The sequence below is a fragment of the Acinonyx jubatus genome, chromosome D4 (genome assembly GCF_027475565.1).
Source record: "Acinonyx jubatus isolate Ajub_Pintada_27869175 chromosome D4, VMU_Ajub_asm_v1.0, whole genome shotgun sequence".
Taxonomy (NCBI): Eukaryota; Metazoa; Chordata; class Mammalia; order Carnivora; family Felidae; genus Acinonyx; species Acinonyx jubatus.
In genome coordinates, this window is record NC_069391.1 from 82,303,252 (window position 1) to 82,322,432 (window position 19,181).

The window sequence follows — 19,181 nt, forward strand, 5'->3', positions numbered from 1 at the left end:
TCTATTTATTTTTCCAGTCTTTTCCAAGCCCAACTGTTTTCTGACTCAATTGTTTCAACAGCTAGTGCAATATAACAGAAGAGCCAAAAAGAAACCTCTTGCTTGACCTTTTCTGTGTAACTTCATTCATTGATTCTATTGCATTAAATGCTGTCACGTTTGTAGAACTGAGAAGAACAATGTTGGTAGCCCCGGTGTCAAGTCCTGAGAATAGAGAGCTGTCATTTGAAGTTGTCCAATTCTTTGCCCATGATTAAAAAATGAATATTTCAGATCAATGGGTGACAATCCCATTAGAGTGATAGCCCATGATATCAATTACCACTTCAGTTTCAATTTGGCTGCCTGGCCACAGGGTACCATTTCTCAGCTTTACATGTGATGGGCTGGCTCTGTGAAGCATGACACCTTAAATTGCTGCCCATTATCCAAGTGTCATTACTTGTACTGCCTCAGAATTCTCTGAATCACAAGCAGCTGCTGAGGTCAAGCTTTGCAACCAGAGGAATTGGACAAGTGGGCAAATTCTTTATATGAAAGAAAAGTTATTTATCTGGCATCTGACTTAGAAAATCTAAAGTTTCCATTATCCTGACAGTATGTCAGTTTTGTGTAGGTATATTGATTTAATAATTTAAGAGGTTTTATCAAGGTGGCAGGAGGTTAAACGTTTACTGTGTTTGCATTATTCAGAATGTTGCTTTGTTTACTTGGCCTCAATTCAGCTGATAATGGATTCTTTTTAAGTCCTCTGCACATCTAAATATACACATAAAAGTATTCTTATAGTCATCAATATGTAGAGTTTTATTCTGGGTATGACACCTTAAGTCTATCAAAAATAAAATAAAAAATATCTTAAGCTGCTATACCAATTTATCTGAAATTTGGTAACTAAGGTACATAAAAGATGAATTCAAACACAACTAGAATAAACATTTAGAATAAAGAATTTGATTTCTTTTGCTTCCTCCATAGACATTTTGTTAGAAAAATCCTAATTTCGGAATAGATGGAATTTTTCTGAGTAAAATTGTAATATTCAGAATGTTTCTTTGATTCTTAAGACTATTAGTCAATTTGGGCTTAAAATCTACAAAGAAATGATCTCCCAAACATCTCAAAATAGGGTCCAATATATTGTGGAGAATACAAAATGGACTTGAATTTTTAAATGTTACATTAAACTTCTAAGAAATGATTACTTCGGGTGCTATCCATATTCCCACATTGGGACCAGGAGAAGGACAATTTCATTGTATTTTTGCCTTTAGCAGTATTTCACTTGGGAAATTGAGAAATACTGTTTTATTTTATGTAACATGTTCTACAAATCCAACTAGCTGCATTTTATAAATCAAAGCCCACTTAAATGCATGTGGGGAACTTGGTAGTTAGGAAAACTTCACGGGAAGATGCCGTGTAAAGGAGTTTCTCTTCACGACACCTATGGATAAACCCCTGATTTCTTCAAAATAAAGTAAACCGATTGTTTTTTAAAACTCAGATTATTTCCAGTTTGTGTCTGATAGCAGTTTACTGAGAGAAAAAAGTTCTCATATGCTTTAAGCAAGCTGGATTTCTTCCATCGAAGAACTTTGGACAGAAGTTCTTACTTGCCAACACTGGGGGTGAATCCCACTGAGGAAGTTTACATACCGAAACTGGGCCCTGTAGTATCCTTATTGCAAAATATTACACTTTCAACTTTTATCACATCAAGCCAGAGTAACAGAAAATGAATATTTAATTTAAAAACAGAACTGGGGAGGCTGGCGGTTCCGTTAAGCATCCGACTTTGGCTCAAGTCATACATAATCTCACGGTTCGTGAGCTCGAGCCCCACAACAGGCTTTCTTCTGACAGCTCAGAGCCTGGAGCCGGCTTAGGATTCTGTGTCCCCTTCTCTCTCTGCCCCTCCCCGACTCACACTCACTCTCTCTCTCAAAAATAAGTAAACGTTTTTTAAAAAGACATAATAATTAAAAGACTCATGAATTTCATTATTCAAGATAGTTAAAAAAAAAAAACCTTTTTTCTTATATGTTGAACAAACAAAAATGTAGAGAAAACAATATAATCATCCCCATATACCTAGCTTTTAACAAATTATTAGCAACTCACAGCAATCTTTCAACTTACTTTTAATCCATATTTTGAATCCACCACAGTTACGATACCTACAAAGGAATTATCTCTTTTAATCACCTTTATACGTGAGAATGAAAATCACACCTAACCTGTTTCAGTCCGCAAATGTTACTCAATGAAATAAAGTTTTGGCTTTTCTCTTGCCAATGCTTCAGTGTAAGTCAATCCTACCATTTCAAATATGTACTGAGTGCCTAGCACCACTTTAAGGCATCAGAGGTCACAAAATAAATTTTTTAAATGAAATAAGCAAATAAGAAAGTAAGATTTCTATGGCCTTTAAAAAACTTACAATTCAAAACATGATGAGATAAATTCCATAATATAAAGTGGAATGTGAGACATTACCCAAGAAAGGTTATTGCCAGTGTCTATTCATATAATCGAAATCAAGACTTTTCTTAACATTTAAATAACTCCTTGAATCTGAGCCGTCTTAAGATATCTCATTCCTAGCAATCTGCACCAATTCTGACTCACACAAATGTTTTCCATAACATGAACCTAAGTTTCCAAATGGTTAATTAGTCTGGCAATCTCTGAATTTATATGCCAAATAATTTTTTCAAATGAGAACAGCAGAAGGAGTCTGATGCTGCCTAGGGAATCCAACCATCTACGTGCCATATACATTAGAGCCAAATGACTGGAGACAGTCTTGAATTTCACTTTTTGGCCTATGGAAGACCTCGTTTAAAGAAAGGTCAAGGGTGGGCAGGGCACATAGTTACTTAATTCAGAAAGTTTCTAATATGCCTTAAATGAAGCCTCCAAATAAAACTGCCTAAAAGTGTAAAGGTAAATGAAGTAAGGGGTGAAGGGCTTGCTTAATTCTTAAAGAAAAAAATGAAAGCGGGGATATGATTCTCATACTGTATATTTTAATTAAACAACAAAAAAAACCCTCTCTAACATACTAAGTATGTACACCAATAGGACATAAGAAACCTACATAGTATTTCTTTTTAAGTTTATTTTGAGAGAGAAGGCAAGCAAGGGAAGGACAGAGACAGAAGGAGAGGGAGAATACTGAGCAGGTTCCATGCTGTCAGCTCAGAGCCCGACTTGGGGCTTGATCTCAGGAACCGTAAGATCGTGACCTGAGCTGAAACCAAGAGTCAGAAGCTAAACTGACTTAGCCACCCAGGCGCCCGAGTAAACCTACACGGTATTTTAAAAGGAAAACCTTAGTGGACGCACTAAATTGGGAGTTAGTAGTAAGATCTGACATCCAGTTACACCACTGTCTGGGCCTTTGGAATCTGTATGAACAAAGTCTTACTTAACTAACTAAATGAGTTTAAAAGTAACAGTGTGGGGCACCTGGATGGCTCAGTCCGTGGAATGTCCAACTCTTGATTTTGGCTCAAATCATGATCCCAGGGTCATGAGATAGAGTCCCATGCTGGGCTCAGCGCTGAGTGCGGAGCCTGCGTAAGATATTCTCTCTCTTTCTCTCTCTCTCTCTCTGTCCCCCTCTGTACCCTCCCTCGCTTGCACATGCTCTTTTTCTCAAAAAAAAAAAAAAAAAAAAGTAACAATGCAAGGAATTAAAAATATGAACAAAAATAATCTTAACCGTAACATTTTACCTAAAAACAAAAGAATATTTGCTTTTCAACTTACCATCAAGATAAATGTCGACCCCTAATTCAGCATCAACCCAAAACATAGAGGCTACAGCACCTGAAAAATATATATATAATATTCATCAAATAAAAATATTTCTTCAAACCAAGGAACACTATTCTATCCATGCTATTTTAATTTATCCAAACAGAATTAGCAGGCAAACACATATACAAATTAAGTATGGGTTTCCAAACTTCTTATGGGAATTACAATGATAGAATCTTTTTCTTATTTATACTCATTTCTTCCCCTCTCCTTTTTCCTCCAAAAGAATGAATGAATGGATGAATGAAAGGAAGGGAAAAAAAAAGAAAAAGAGAAAAACAGACCAGCTCTTCTCACATACAAACCCAACACCAAGCTTCTATCAATGCATAATAATTTACCAACAGATATGAACAAATAACTTGGACAGTATGGATATGTGCACCTAGGATTTAATTTTATTTTTTCTCTCAAATGTAATAATCATACAGTTCACAAATAATGAAATCTCTCAAGGCAAGCAAAACAAAACACAGATAATTCCAAAGCCACTTGTCTAAAACAGAGAAAAACCTACAAGTCGTGCAGAAGAAAAAGAACGGAAGGTAAACCTACATACTCTATGGCATTACTAACAAAACCTTACACGAGTTAATATGGATATAAAATTTGAAGCTGAGGAAAAATAACCACGCGGCCTGATTAGCATGCCACAACACAGGAAAAAGAATACTGACAGTAAAGAAAGTATTTGATTTTTCAAAGCATCAAAGGCGCAGTTAGCGACAGGGCTGTCTAAAAGAATGAGTGCCGGGGAAAAAAAAGGGTAACTGAACTCATTCCAGCGTCTGAAGCTGTCCACCTACCCTGAGGAGACGTGGTCCCCCAGGCATCACTCTGTGTCAACAGTGAAATACCTGTCAGCTGTTTACAGTGATTACTCATGCAAGATATAGCAAGGGCCACAAGATCTAATGGTTTCCTGATACCTATTGATTTTTTCCCAAAAACTTAATAGTTTTCCAATTTGACTGAAATAGGATTTGTGAGTAACAGGGGCGAATCAATGCCTGTTCTTTTCAAGGAAATTACTTTCCCATGACAATTATTTAGCTTAGAACTGGAGAGTGTCACTCTCCTAAACGGGGAAACAACTGAATTGCCAATAAGAATTGTCTTCACTTACTTGGCTAACAACATGATTTTAATTAATGAGGGAGAAGAGAGTAAATCTCCCGTGAGTATCATTACTCCAAACAGTAAGTCATAAAAAAAACTCTTAATTTTTTTCACTCAGTAAAATTCCAGTGTTCGCAAGTCATTTTGTTGTTGTTGTTTTTTGTTTTGTTTTTTTTTTAACTCGTGGATTACTGTTCAGATAGCTTGAAAGTCCTACACAGGTAACGTGTGTAGTATTAAGTTGAATTACAAGAGTGCATCAGAGCTTTTTTCCTAAGTCTGACATGCACCTCTGGTGACAATGATCGGGCTACCCAAGAAAGTTCTATTTAAAATTTAGATGCAGGTGTTTAGCAAGAGGAGCAAAGATGAGAGAATAAGTTAATCAGTGGTTCCAAACCCACGGTGATTTTTCCCCCCAGGGAATATTTAATAATGTCTGAAGATATTTTTAATTGTCTCAACTAGGGGAATAAGAATGGCACTTAGTGGGTAGAAGCCAGGGATGCTATTAAACACCCTACAATGAAGAAAAACAAAAACAAAGACAAAGGAAAATATTCCACAAGAGGCACAAGACAATCCCCTACAAAAAAGAACTAACCAACCCAAATGTCATTTGCGCCAAGGCTAAGAAACCCTGTGCTAGATCATAGAATCTCCTTTATTCAAAACCTAATACAACAAAAATTTTAATTCATAAAAGTTAAAAAGCCAAATTATATCAGCAACAACCAAATATACAACCTCCGGCGATAAATTTTGAAGAGTGACAGTCGAAATAAGAAACAGAAAGCCCTATGTGATTTGTGATAATTCTTAATTCTACCCCCACCCTCAACCAGTAACCGGTTGTGGGGAAATAGTTTGTAAAATCCAAATACTTACCAGAAACAGCTTTCGAAATGGCAAGAAGGGAAATGAGCAAGGGTCAAGGGAAAAGTCAACAACCCAGGGTAAAAGTTTCTAACCATTTCCACGTTTGTGGAGGAGGGGAACACTTTCTAGGGCTCAGAACAAAATGAACTGGAAGGTCTGAAGCTGAGGACGTACCCACAGCACAAGGTATGGAATATATCTTCATGAGTGGCTGGAGAGAATCCAAGAAGGGAACACTTGGTACTTATGAGAGGAGAGCCCAAATGTCCTATTGCCCATCTGGCTCTCAGTCACCCCCTTTCCTGGGCCTTCCCTTCACTGCTCCCGGCAGTACCCAGCATTCAAACTGAGGCCCAGAAGAAACACAAGTATAGGTGAGATGGGTAGGATATTAAAAATAATTCATCAACACCGTATGTAAGACTGAATTTCTCTGAGCCTCCTACATCAAGCACCAACACCCTTGAAAAAACAACGCACACATATTACAGCTTTGAAGAAACAGAAAAGGAAAAAAAAATTGAAGAAATGAATAAGGCATAGAAATGGCAAAGAACCCATTCTGGAAGGAAACATAACCCAAGAAGCCAAAGAAAATTCTCGAAGGCTTCTACATAATAAAGAACTTAAATACAATCAATTAAAAACAAGCTCTAAAAGGCAAGATAAAGTAGAATATGATAAGGTAGTTTGTAGTGCTAAAGAAATAAACATACAGGGATGCCTGGATGGCTCAGTTGATTGAGCTTCAGCTCAAGTCATGATCTCACAGTTCCTGGGTTCGAGCCCCACGTCAGGCTCTGTGCTGACAGCTCGGAGCCTGGAGCCTGCTTCTGATTCTGTGTCTCCCTCTCTCTCTCTGCCCCTCCTCCACTCACGCTCTCTCTCAAAAATAAATGGACATTAAAAAAAAAAGAAAAAAGAAACAGCCAGTAAACATATCATTACCTAATTAATTCTTTTAAAACATCAAGGAACAGAACAAACACTGGTGGAAACAGAATTACTGACAAAAAAGAACATTCAAGATGATTGAAGTAATGCAGAGAAACAGACAAAACAATTAGAAGATAAAAGATCTGGAGAACAAAAGAAAATTCAGGATGAGGACAATGTTCCTAAATGAAGAAATAAACCTATGGATTAAAGACGATACTGTAATCCAAGAAAAACTAATAATGAATGAAATGTAGATATACCTTGATTATATTACTGACCTTCCAAAATAAAGGAAAAAAACTGTCAGGCATTTTAGATGAAAAAGCAAGTTACTTTCAAGGAGGCAGACAAAAACTAGACTTTTCTATAGTAACATTCAATGCCCCAATATAGTAAAATAATGAGGACAAAGCTCTAATCAAAGTGTTCCCTAAGGATATTACCTCCTGCCAAGTCGTTTTTCAAGAACGAAAATATCAGGTAGCCATACTCAAACACTGAAGGAAACAACAGCATTAGAACTCAAAAAATATGTCACTCACAAATCCTTCCTGATGAAATAAGAAAGGAGAACCAGCCCATCAAAAGTACTAAGAGATCAAGGAGCAGCGTCTGCAAAGTTCTGAGAGAAGGAATTCTTATACCTCTCCAAGTAATCCTTCAAGTATAAAAATAAAAGATAAGCACTCTCAAGCAAGTATGCAAGAACTCAAGGCATACAGCATTTATATTATAGCGTGAAAAGATTACCCGAGCATGAAACTCAGTCAATCAAGAGATTTCTCCAACTCAGGAATGGAGAAGCCACAGTACTGGTAATGAGGACTAAAACTGTTCAATATAGAACTAAATAAAGTATGACAAAATGTAAATGTTAGGAATCTTGACAACACAGCACAGAATACAATCTACCAAAGCCAGGAGATGGGAGTAAGTAGAAGTGTTAACTTCCTAATCTTTTAGGTCAGGGAATCAAGAAATAATCTGAATTGACACACGTAGTTTAAAAACTAACTTGTCCCACTAGTTTATGCCTTTTCTAACCTTTTTTTCCCTTGACTCCTATCCCTCACAGTGAAAAAACATTTTTCTGATACTTCAGAAATTCATTTCTTTCACATTCTTTTTTTCAATTATATAGTATTTTGCTTCTACCCATCTTTTATTAAGCAATTTATTAGATAATGCATCTTAATGATATTAATAGCTGATCTATGGAGTATCGAATATGTGCTAGACACAGGTGGTTTACGTACACAATACACATATATTTTTAATAGAGGTAAAATGGTATGTTACCTTGTATTAGTTCCAGGTGTATGGCATAATAACTCGGTATTTGTATACATTACAAAGTGCTCACCACAGTAAATCAAGGTACCATCCAACACCATATAATTGACTCTCTTCATTCATTTCAGCCCCCTAAACTCTTTCCCCTCTGATAACCATCCATCTGTTCCTGTGTCTATAGTTTGGTTTTGTTTGTTCATTTATTTTGTTTCTTAGGTTCCACATATAAATGAAATCTAATTTATTTCACTTAGCGTAATACCCTGAAGGTCCATCCATGCTGTTACAAAAGACAAGACCATCATACATTTTATACACACACACACACACACACACACACACACACACACACATGAGACATATATTTACATACATATGAGACATATATATCTCACATCATCTGTATCCATTCATCCATCGATGGACACTTACATTGTTTCCATACCCTGGCTACTGTAAATAATGCTACAATGAACATAGGGGCACAGGTATCTTTTCAAATTAGTGTTTTCATTTTCCTCAGAAAAACACCCAGAAGTCAAACAGCTGGTTCACATGGTAGTTCTATTTTTAATTTTTTTGAGAAACTGCCATACTGTTCTCCATAGTGGCTGCACTAATTTGCATTCCCGCCAACAGTGTAGGAGGGTTCCCTTTTCTTCACATCCTTTCCAACACTGATTTCTTGTCGATTTGATATTAGCCATTCTAACAGGTGTGAGGTGGTATCACATTGAGTGTTTGATTTGCATTTCCTTGATTATTAACGATGTTGAGGATCTTTTCATGTGCCTGTTGGCCATCTGTTTATCTTCTTTGGAAAAATGTCTATTTAGATCCTCTGCCTACATTTCAATCAGATTGCTTGGTTTTTTGCTACTGAGCTCTTTGTACATTTTGGATATTTATTGACTTGGAGAAAATATTTGCAACTCCTATATGTGATAAGGGGTTAATATCCAAATTGCCTTTACATTTTATTGATGGTTTCCTTTGCTGCACCAATGCCTTTTAGTTTGACGTAGTCCACTTACTTGATTTTTGTTTTTGTTGCCTTTGCTTTTGGACTCAGATTCAAAAAATTCAATGCCAAGTCTGATGTCAAGGAGCTAACCACCTGTTTTTCTTCTAGGAGTTTTATGGTTGCAGGTCTTACATTCAAGTCTTTCATCCATTGTGAGTTAATTTTTGTGTATGATGTAAGACAGTAGTCTAGTTTCGTTCTTTTCATGTGGCTGTCCAGTGTCTCCAGGACCATTTACTGAAGACACTGTCTTTTCTTCATTGTATATTCTTGTCTCCTTTGTCATAGACTAATTGGCCATATCAGCATGGGTTTTTATCTGGGTTCTTTATTTGGTTTCATTGATCCATGTGTCTGTTTTTATGCCATATCACACTGTTTTCATACAAAAGCTTTGTAGTAGTACAGTTTGAAGTCTGGGGCTGTGACATTTCCCATTTGTTCTTCTTTCTTAAGACTGCTTTGGCTATTTAGAGTCTTCTGTGAATCCATACAAACTTTAGAATTACTTGTTCTAGAGGCACATGGCTGGCTCAGTTTGTGGGGCGTGTGACTCTTGACCTTGGGGTTATGTGTTCAAGCCCCACAATGGGTAGAGATTACTTAAAAATAAAATCTTTTACAAGAATTTTTTGTTCTAGATGCCACTAGAATTTTGATTGAGTTTGCACTGAATATGTATATTGCTTGGGGTAGTAGGGACATTTTAACAGTATTAATTCATCCCAACATGAGCACGGAATAACTTGCCACTTATTTGTGACTTCTTTAACTTCTTTCATCAATGTCCTACAGTTTTCAATGTACAAGTCTTTCACCTCCTTGGTTAAATTTATTCCTAGGTATTTTATTTTTATGCAAATTGTTTTGTTAGGCTTTTTGCAAGGATTGTCTCCTTAATTTCTCTGACAGTTCATTATTTGAGTATAGCAACGCAACAGATTTCTGTATACTGATTTTGTATACTACGGCATGACAGTTCATTTATTCTCACAGGTTTTTTTTGGGGGGGGGGCAGTCTTTAGGGTTTTCTGTATATAGTATCACCTGCAAATAGTGATAGTTTTATTTCTTTCCTTCCAATGTGGATGACTTTTATCTTTTTTTCCTGGGTAATTGCTATGGGTAGGCCTTCTCACACTTACTGAATAAAATTAACAAGAGTGGGCAGCCTTATTTTGTTCCTGATTTTAGAGCATACAATTGAGTATGGGTTTGTCATATATGGCCTTTATTATATTGAAGTACATTCTATTTAAGAGTGAAGTAAACTCTATTTAAGAGTTTTTATCATAAATGGAAGTTCAATCTTATCAAAGGTTTTTTCTACATTTATTGAGATGATCACATGATTATTATCCTTCATTGTGTTATGTGGTGCATCACACCAATGATGTGCAGATGTTAAAACATACTTGCATTCCTGGAATAAATCCCATTGATCATGATGAATGATCCTTTTAATACATTGTTGAATTTGATTTGCGAATATTTTGTTGGGAATTTTTACATCTCTGTTTATCAGCGATACCAGCATATAATTTTTCTTTTCTTCTCTTTTTTGTGGTATCCTTGTCTAGTTTTGGCATCAGGGTAATGTTGGCCTCATAAATGAGTTTGGAAGCATTCTTTCCTCTTCAATATTTTGGAAGTTTGAGAAGAATAGGTATTACATGTTTTTTAAATGTTTGGTAGAAGTCACCAAAGAAGATGTCTGGTGCGGGAGGTTTTTGATTACAGATTCAATCTCCTTACTGGTAATCCATCTATTCAGATTTTCTATGTCTTCATGGAAGACAGAAGGTCTCAAAAGATTGTATGGTACTAGGAATTAACCTATTTCATTATCATAGTAGTCTCTCAATTCTCAATTTTTGTGGCATATGTCAACTTCTCCTCTTTCGTTTCTGATTTTTATCTTTTCAAAGAACCAGCTCTTATTTTCATTGATCTTTTCTATTGTTTTTTTTTTTTTGTCTTGACTTCATATATTTCTGCTCTCAATCTTAATTCTTTCATTTTACTATGAGATTCATTTGTTCTTCTTTTTCTAGTTCCCTTAGATAGGATGTCTTTTTATGAACTTGTCCCTTAGAACTGCTTTTGCTGCAGCCTACGATTTTGGATTGTTTTATTTCCATTTTCATTTGTGTCAAGGTATTTTTTTATATCCCCTTTGATTTTTTTCATTGACCCACAGGTTACAACAGTTGCATGTTATTTAAATTCCACATATTTATTATTTTTCCAGTTTTCTCCATGTAATTGACTTTTTTCATACCAGTGTCATTAAGGACTATGACCAGTGTCTACACCTGATATGATGTCAATCTTCTTAAATTTACTGAGACTTGTTTTGTGGTCTAGTGTATGATCCTAGAGAATGTTCCATACACAGAGAATAATGTGTATTCTGCTATTTGGGGATGGTATGCTTTGTATACAATTACCCTTAAACAATGCAGGGGTTGGGGCACTGACCTCCCATGCAGTCAAAAATCCACATATAACCTCTGACTTTCCAAAAACTTAACTACTAATACCCTACTGTTAGCCAGAAGCCATACTGATAACATAAACAGTCAACTGACACATATCATGTATGTTGTATATATTATATATCGTATTTTTACAATGAACTAAATTAGAGAAAATATTACCAAGAAAATCATAAGGAATAGAAAATACATTTTATAGTATTATACTACAAAACATCTCCATGTAAGTGGACCCACAGAGCTCCAACCCATGTTGTTCAAGGATCAACTGTATACCTATTAAGACCATTTGGTCTTATGTGTACTTTAAGGCCAGTACTTTCTTATTGGTTTTCTATCTGGATAACCTATCCACTGATGTAAATGGAGTATTAAAGTCTTCTACTATTGTTTTGCTTTCCATTTCCCCCTTTAAGTCTGTAACATTTGCTTTATATATTTAGGAATTCCTATGTTGAGTGAGTAAATATTTTCAAATGTTATATCCTCTTGTTGGATTGATGCTTTGTCATTGTGTGATGTCCTTTATCTTTTATTACAGACTTGTTTTCAAGTCTTTTTTGTCTGATATAAGCTTTCATTTGCATTTGCATGGAGTATCTTTTTCTACAACCTTCACTTTCAGTCTGTGTGTATTAGATCTGAAGTGAATCTATTGTAGGCAGTAATACACAAACGAATCTTTTTTTAATCTATTCAACTACTGTACATCTTTGGATTGGATACTGTATCCATTTAAATTTAAAGGAATTATTGATACGCATGTACTTCTTACCATTTTGTTCATTATTTTCTGGCTGGTTTTGTAGTCCCTCTCTCTTCATCTCTTGCTGTCTTCCCTTGCAGTTTGATGCCTTTCTTCAGTGCAATGTTTAGATTCCTTTCTCATTATATTTTCAGTATCTCTCATAGGTTTTTGCTTTGTAGTTACCATGAGGTTCACATGACAACCTATATATATACACATGTCTATTTCAAGTTGATAGCAACTTACGGTTGAACGTAGTGTGAAAACTCTACATTTTTGCTCCCCCATTTTGTTTCTGTTGTCCACATTTTGTTTTTGATGTCGTATTTTACATCTCTTTACTCTGTGTGTCCCTTAAGTATTGTTGTTATATTTAATTTTACTACTTTTGTCTTTTAGCCTTCATAGTAAGTTTAGAAGTGGTTAATCCACCACCTTTACTACATATCTGCCTTTACCAGCAAGATTTTTACTTTTGTATGTTTTGTTAATAGTACCTTTTCAGCCTAAAGAAGTTCCTTTATCATGTTAGTAAGGCCAGTTTAGTGGTGAACTCCTTTAACTTTTGTTGTCTAGAAACCTCTCCTTCAATTCTGAATGATAACCTTGGCAGGTAGAATACTCTTGGTTGGAAGTTTTTTCCTTTCAGCACTTTGAATATATGATGCCACCATGGCATGCTAAGCTTCATCTAAAATCACAGCTGATAGTGATTTGGGGATTCCCTTGAACGTAACAACTTGTTTTTCTCATGCTACTTTTAAGATCCTCTCTTTAATTTTTGACATTTTAATGATAATGTCTCTTGATGTGGATGCCTTTGAATTCATCTTATTTGGAACTCTGTGCTTCTGGGACCTCAATGTCTGTTTCCTTCCCCAGGTTAGGGAAGCTTTCTGCCTCTTTCATTCTATTTTCCTTTGGGATCCCTATAACATGAATGTTATTCCACTTCACGTTGTCCCATAGGCTCTTAAGCTATCTTCGTTAATTTTTCATTGTTGTTGTTGTTTTGTTTGGTTGAGTTCCACTGCCCTGGCTTCCAGGTCACCAATCTATTCTGCTTTATTTATTCTGATGCTGAACCCTTCTAATATATTTTGCTATGCAGTTACTGTATTCTTCAGCTCTGCAACTTGTGTTTGGTACTTCCTTACATTTTCTATCTCTTTGTTTAAGTCTGTGTTCAACCATTCTTCTGACTCTGGTAAGCATCTTTATAACCATTATCTGGAACTCTTTATCAGATAGGTTACTTCTCTCGACTTCATTAAAGTCTTTTGTCTGAGGTTTCGTCTCATTCTTTTGTTTGGAAAATATTCCTGTCTCCTCATTTTACTTGACTCTCTGTGTTTGTTTCTATGTATTGAGCAAAGCATCTACCTCTCTCAGTCTGGAAGGAGTGTCCTTCCAAAGGAGATAAACCTTATTGTTCAACCTTGCCCTAGCTCTTGGTTGTCTCTCTGAAACATTGTGATTACTAAATTAGCCTGATTTATTCTGGATAGATCCCAGTTGCTGAGGGTGTGACAAGACCCACCAGTGTTCCAAAGGGAGTCATCTCAGCACCTAGTTTCAGGTTGATTGGAAAACAGATCCTCGGGGGGACCTTCTGGAGTATGCAGCTATAAACCCTGTTGACCTCCAGGCCCAGAGATCTGGAGGTGTCCCCTGAAGTCCAGCTGCAAAAATCAGGGCTTCAGACAAGTGTACAAGCTTTTTGGAGGTGCCAGCAAGCTATGGTGCGATCAGAGGACAGATCAAAGATAGTGTCTACCTGCCTACATTCCCTGAGAGCACCTTTGAAGCCTACCTCTCAGGGTGAAGCTCCAGGACAAAGAGATGAGCCTTTTCCAGAGGCAGACTAGTGGTGTGTTTTAGCCTGCTACCTACCCAGTGTCTTGGGTATGGTAGCCTTTCCATAACTGTCTTCCTATTACAGTCCCATGGGGCCCGGAAACTCAAGTCCCTCTGGCCACCAGGGCCAGGTGATCAAGGGGCATTCCCAGTGTGGACTGCACTCAAAGGCAGACTTTAGCAAGGCTGCCAGAGTGCTGAGGGTGGGGCACACTCCTGCTTTAGGGATGCAGGAGGAGAACAGTGGGGGCAGGATACACCCAAGGCTTTAGTGAGGCAGGGTGACGGCTGGGGGTGGGGCACACTCATGGTTTAGGGAGGCTGTGTCCGCAGTGCCTGACTGAATTGGCAGAGTGGAAGGAGAGTGCAAAAATGGTGCTCACAACACCTCCGTCCCCAAAGAAAGTCCCAACTGATCCTAGTTCCTCCCACAAACACTTCTGGATTAACAAATGAATCTCCTTCACACATAATCCAGTCACTTCTCAAACTGCTGCGTTTGCACTGGGTCCAGTCCCAAGATGAATGTACTTGTGTGTAAGTACCTCCAAAGGAGTACCTCAGATTCCCCACAGCCCCCCAGGTCCACTGTACACAAACCCCTTTGTTTCCAAATCCATTTGGGGGGCCTCGTCTCTCTAATGCAGGTTCCAAGGGTTGACATACCCAAAGTGGGGCATAAACCCAACCCTCCTCAGGTAAAGACTCCAGACCTGTGAAACCCTCCTCTCTTGTGGGTCACTGTACCAGGGTGAAGATTTTGACAAGATCACCTCTCTGCCTCTACTCCCCATCTCAATGTGGCCCTTCCATTCCTTGTTGTAAAGGGAATTCTTCACCTAGCTTTCAGTTCTTTCTGAGCAGGAAGTAGTCCATAAGTAGCTGCGGATCTGGTGTGTCTGTGGAAGGAGGGCAAGTTCAGGGTGTTCCTAAGCTTCCATCTTGAACTGCCTCCAAGTTCTTTCCTTTTACATTCAAGTGAAACTAAATTAATATTAAGAATTGCACAAAGAGAGGCGTCTGGGTGGCTCAGTATGTTAAGCGACTGACTCTTGGTTTCGGCTCAGGTCACGATCTCACAGTTTCGTGAGTTCGAGCCCCATATCGGTCTCTGCGCCGATAGCGTGGAGACTGTTTGGGATTCTGTCTTCATCTCTCTCTGCCCCTCCCCGACTCGTGATGTCTCTCTCTCAAAAATAAATAAACTTAAAAAAATTAAAAAAAAAAAAAAGAATAGCACAAAGAATGCAATCTCTGTATAAAACCGTCTCTGTATATTTATACAGCTTTCAGAAGCACACAGAGCAGGGTTTCCCAAATTTATGAATGTATAACAATCACTTGGGGGGCTTATTAAAATAGATTGCTGGGCCTCACTCTTACAGATTCTGATTCAGTAGATCTGGGATGGGGCCCAAGAATCTTCATTTTTCAAGCTCCTAACAGAGACTGATGCTGTCATTCAGCAAATGGCATTGGCACAGAAAAATCCCTGGAATAAAATTTACCTACTTTAACTTCAAGGTAGTAAAATACGGTATGATTTATTTTAACTTTCTTCTTTGCATTTTCTTAGGTATTGGGTAAATTTTTTTTTACAATGAATGTTCCATTTTTACCCAAACGATAAAATCATTATTCTAAAGAAAGTTAGAAGCAAGAAATATTAACCTGTTTATACCTACAATTTGTAAAAAAGCTTTCTCTGAGATCCTTATTTAACTTTTCCTTCTCCCTCTGAAAAGGTGAACATGTTTTACTAAACTCACCTATTCTCAAAGAAAAGTTACAGGAGTTTTTCTCTATTAAACAGCTACCATGAAAGAAACTGGTATTTGCTATTTCAAAAAGGAGACATACAATATATTTCCCAATCTTACCAAATGTACGTGCTTTTGATATTTAATATCAATGTAATAGTCCAACTCCTATCATCCATCAAATCTATTAGAAATGTATGAAAATGTATGTAGTATGGTCTACTACAGGACCGAAACAGCCCAACTCAACACTAATTTGAAAACATGAGGACAATGCTATTATGTACTATTTAAAAAAAATTTTTTTTAATGTTTATTTATTTTTGAGACAGAGAGAGACAGAGCATGAATGAGGGAGGATCAGAAAGAGAGAGAGAGGGTGACACAAAATCTGAAACAGGCTCCAGGCTCTGAGCTGTCAGCACAGAGTCCGATGCGGGGCTTGAACTCATGAACCGCAAGATCATGACCTGAGCTGAAGTCGGACGCTTAACCGACTGAGCCACCCAGGCGCCCCTATTATGTACTATTTTTAAGTACAATAACCACTGATTACATTTGGACCATCAGTATACTCCAATATTTCTTTTAAACCATTATGATCCCTTTTGATTAAATTTTATTTTTTATTTTAAGCAAGCTCCAAGCCCAACGATGGGCTTGAACTCACGACACTGAGATCAAGAGTCACATGCTCTACTGACTGAGCTAACCAGGGACCCCATGACTCCTTTAATAAACTATTCCTAAACAGTACTTTTCTGTAGTTTTATGGCCCAATGCCATTAACTCATATAAAAAAAAAAAAAAAAAGTATGACCAGACTTGTAAAACAAACACTAAATATTCTGCAAACTAGGAATAAAGGTGTTACCTAAAAAGATATTTGGGTAAGAGGGAAACAGACACCTACTGTTAAAAACAGATCAACTCTGTGTAGCTTTCAACAGAGAAGTTTATACATAATTCCACTAACAGATAAAAATTTCATGGATAATCATTAATTCCACACCAGGAAAAAGGCCCAGTAGGCTTAATTTAACTCTGTACCTAAAGACAGTATTAACAAATAAAATTATTTCAACTTTAGTAGTAGAAAAACAAAATGGTAACAAATAATTGAAAAGGACCAAGTATAGCTGGGATTAGAGTCCAAAAGCTCTTAAATATCTCTAAATGATTCTCTAAGAAAGCTGGATTAGAAGATAATCAGAAATAAGATCTCTCTCTGTACAGTATGACCAATTAAATATATGCTTATAAGTAGGATGTCTCTATTTCTCCTAAATTTCCATACTTTCAACAACTTTTGTTCCTGTAATGATTTTAAAACAATCAGCTGAAATTCAAATCCAATTATCAGGTTAAAAGTACCAAGTACTCTGATCATGATTTATCTACGAAAGAAACATGACAACCCAGTATTTTTCCTGTTTTAAACAACAGCAACAAGTTTTTGGTCTGGATAAAGATTATTATTAATACCTACATTACATATTTCTCTAATACATTTCAAATGTTTAAGAACTACATTCTGGTTATTAATAATATCATTTCTTACCAGGATCTGCTAACCCAGTGGTCTCTAATAGTATGTAATCAAATTTCCCCTTCTTCTGCATCAAATTCTCAATAGCTCTAAGGCCATTGTCCCTGGAGAATACCAAAATATAAAAAATAGTTGATTACCTGAATATTAAAGTGATCATTATAAATGTTTTAAAATATACTTAGCAACCTGAGACAAAGATAGCTTAGGAATACAAAAATTAAACTCATTTCCCAAACTTCTAAGACAATGTCCGTCAATATTTACCAATGGTGGGAAAAAATAGATGTACGTGTACTGATAAGTAAAATAAATCAAGTACATGATGGATATTTTAATTTTATTACAGCTAAAAGCAGAGGAAATTTTAATAAACCTGACCGAAGTCAAATTCCGCTATTTTTATAGTACTATGAAAGAAAAAATCAACATCCAAAAGAACAATATAATTTATCAATTACAGTGGTTTAATATAACAATTAAAGGGACACAATCATGAAATACTTTTCAATTCTGTTCTGAATTAGAGTGTCAGACTTTAGTCTTCCTTTTTACTTAGAACATCAACAATGCAAGAGAAGACTTAATGGATTTCATTTTGGTTAATCAGGAAAAGCTGTCATGATTTTAGCTTTGTTAATATATTTGACTCAAAGTCAAACATCAAACGATGTAGGAAAAATTTAATTCACTAGAATATACAAAATCAACATTAATTTACTCAAATATTTGAGTGACTAGGTTATCAGGTCCTTTTCTCAGATCTATGGTATATTAGTGGAAAAAAGAGACAACGTCCTTAGAGACAATTATAACTGGTGGAACAGAACTTGAGGTTTTTTACCTTTTTGATGGTCATTTATTTTTGTTTTTCTAAGTTGAATCCTTGGAAAAAAGACCAAGGACTCATTAAAAGTAAAAAAATAATTTTTTATACATGAAATGTGAGTTTCATATACTAGAGATTATTAATTAAACCCTGACATCTGGAGCGCCCGATGGCTCAGTCGGTTAAGCGTCCGACTTTGGCTCAGGTAATGATCTCACCATTTGTGAGTTCGAGCCCCGCGCCAGGCTCTGTGCTGACAGCTCGGAGCCTGGAGGCTGCTTTGGATTCTCTGTCTCCCTCTCTCTCTCTACCCCTCCCCTGCTCACACTCTGTCTCTTTCAAGAAAATAAACATTTTTTTAAAAAGTTTAAACCCTGACATCAAAGACAATAAAAAGAAACTCAAAAAAAGGGCCAAAGCATTAGGGCTGACAGAAAAATAAATAGGACAGCAAGAAACACTCTAAGAAATTACACCCTAATAAATTATTTTCTATATGACAATACAATAGAGCAGATTACATAAATTTAGTGAAATTACACAAGAAAATCAAAGCTGGAAATCTAAACAATAAACATTTATAACAGACTAACAAGCACACAGTAAACACATTCCTCACTTTACTGAACAGCAGAGGCAACCATTTCTAAGTTCCAGCCACTCTTCATACAGCTCTCCACCCTGGCTGACAGCTAAAGATTTCTCCACGGCACTTCCTAGAATAAGTAACAAGAAGTGCTCTTTAGATTATGTTCATTAGCCAACCAAAACCAAAGATGAGGATAGCAACAACAAAGATTTCAAATCATTTACACAAATACACTTTGTAACTTTCATTCTATCCATGCAGCCTCAATG

At 36.5% G+C, this 19,181-nt stretch overlaps 1 protein-coding gene across 1 annotated transcript in view; it reads right to left on the minus strand.

The window, feature by feature from the left end:
* ZNG1A (Zn regulated GTPase metalloprotein activator 1A) overlaps nt 1-19,181 on the minus strand; it is a 50,988-nt gene that overhangs the window by 24,305 nt on the left and 7,502 nt on the right. The window contains exons 3-6 of the mRNA XM_015064503.3: nt 18,943-19,039; nt 17,507-17,598; nt 3,778-3,837; nt 2,143-2,180 (exon numbers count right to left, since the gene is read on the minus strand). Of these exons, the coding sequence (XP_014919989.1) occupies nt 2,143-2,180; nt 3,778-3,837; nt 17,507-17,598; nt 18,943-19,039 (287 nt within the window). The remainder of the gene's footprint in view (nt 1-2,142; nt 2,181-3,777; nt 3,838-17,506; nt 17,599-18,942; nt 19,040-19,181) is intronic.